Genomic DNA, 1,758 nt, shown 5'->3' on the forward strand with positions numbered 1-1,758 from the left:
ACAAATCAAGGCCCATAATGTCCTTGTTGAAAAAGGCCAACAAGTTCCAATGGATCGAAGAATGCGAATCATCATTTCAAGACTTCAAAACAATGCTCACAGCCCCACCATTGCTAGCTAAGCCAAACCCCCAGCTAGATATGATCGTTTACATCTTGGTGTCGGACAAAGCCATCAGCACGGCTCTAGTGCAGGAGTAAATGGAACAAATACCGGTATACTTCATTAGTCGAGTCTTGCAGGAAGCCGAGACCCGATACCAACATCTCGAGAAAATGATTCTAGCTAGCTCTCGTACACACAGCCCGATGCCTCTGGCACTACTTCCAGAGCCATAGAATCGTCGTCAAGACAGATAGCCCGATTGTCAAACTCTTGCAGAAGCCTGAACTAGCCGGATGAATGGTCGCTTGGTCTATAGAGCTATCGCAATTCGATATTCATTTTGAACCAAGAGGACCCATCAAGGCACAGAGCATGGCCGACTTCATAAACGAATTCACCCCGGAATTACCACCCGAGCTGCACGTATGGACTTTACACGTGGATGGATCTTCAAACCAACAAGGTAGCGGAGCCAGTATTATATTGGAGGGTCCTGGTAGAATAGTGGTCGAGCAATCACTACGATTCGACTTCAAAGCTTCCAACAATCAAGCCAAGTATGAGGCCCTGCTTGCTGGTTTGCGGCTGGCAAATGACCTAGCCATCACTAGGGTCAAGTGTTGGAGCGATTCACAATTGGTAATAGGACAGGTCAACGACACCTTCCAAATCAAAGAGCCAACACTACTTTTGTACTTCCATGCTTTCCAAAAGCTGAAGAACAATTTCGATGATGTTTGCATTGAGTACACACCCTGGGAACTCAACGTAAGAACCGACCAGTTGGCCAAGCTAGCAAGCAGCAAGAAGACTAGCCACTTGCGCAACATGATACAGCAAGAATTGAAAAGTCCAAGCATCGTGGAAGCCGAGTGCTTACAAGTCCAACAAGGAAACCCTAATTGGATGACCGGCATAGTTGATCACCTCTCAACTGAAGAGCTACCCACCAACCCACTGGAAGCAAAAAAGATGAGAACCATAGCCGCACGGTATACCTTGATAGCTGGAGAGCTATATAAGCAAGGCGTCTCGTCACCCCTTTTGAAGTGCCTAGCACCTGAACAAGCGTAGTATGTCCTCTGAGAAATCCACGAACGCATATGTGGAACTCACTCAGGGGGACGAACCCTCGCAGCTAAGGTTATCTAGGCCGGTTACTATTGGCCAACCCTTACAACTGATTGTGTCAAGTTCGTGCAGCAATGCAAACCGTGCCAACAGCATGGACCCTTAACAAACCAGCCGGCCGGGGATCTACACTTTATCACGACCTCGTGGCCCTTCTCGGTATGGGGAATGGATATCTTGGGACCCTTCCTGCCAGCAAAAGGACAGATAAAATTCTTGATAGTGGTCGTAGATCATTTCACGAAGTGGATCGAAGCGGAAGCGGTGGCCGTCATCTCAGCAAACAATGTACAGAAGTTCTTCTGGAAGAATGTCATCACCTGATTCGGGGTGCCCCACGCTCTCATCACCGACAACGGTCTCTAGTTCACTGATCGTCGCTTCAACGAGTTTTTTGACAGACTTCAAATCAAACACAGGATGACATCGGTAGAGTACCCTCAGTCTAATGGACAAGCCGAAGCGGTAAACAAGGTCATCCTTAAAGAACTCAAGAGACAATTGGGGCAAGCCAAGGGACAA

At 47.8% G+C, this 1,758-nt stretch overlaps 1 protein-coding gene across 1 annotated transcript; it reads left to right on the forward strand.

Moving 5' to 3' along the window:
- The first annotated feature begins 402 nt into the window (after window positions 1-402).
- On the forward strand, window positions 403-1,179 carry LOC145952054 (uncharacterized). The gene has a single exon (XM_083064273.1). It carries the CDS (start codon window positions 403-405, stop codon window positions 1,177-1,179), a length of 777 nt encoding a protein of 258 aa, XP_082920399.1.
- The last annotated feature ends 579 nt before the right edge of the window (window positions 1,180-1,758 follow it).

The sequence above is a fragment of the Cajanus cajan genome, chromosome 9, assembly GCF_000230855.2.
Source record: "Cajanus cajan strain Asha chromosome 9, NIPB_CcT2T_4, whole genome shotgun sequence".
NCBI lineage: Eukaryota > Viridiplantae > Streptophyta > Magnoliopsida > Fabales > Fabaceae > Cajanus > Cajanus cajan.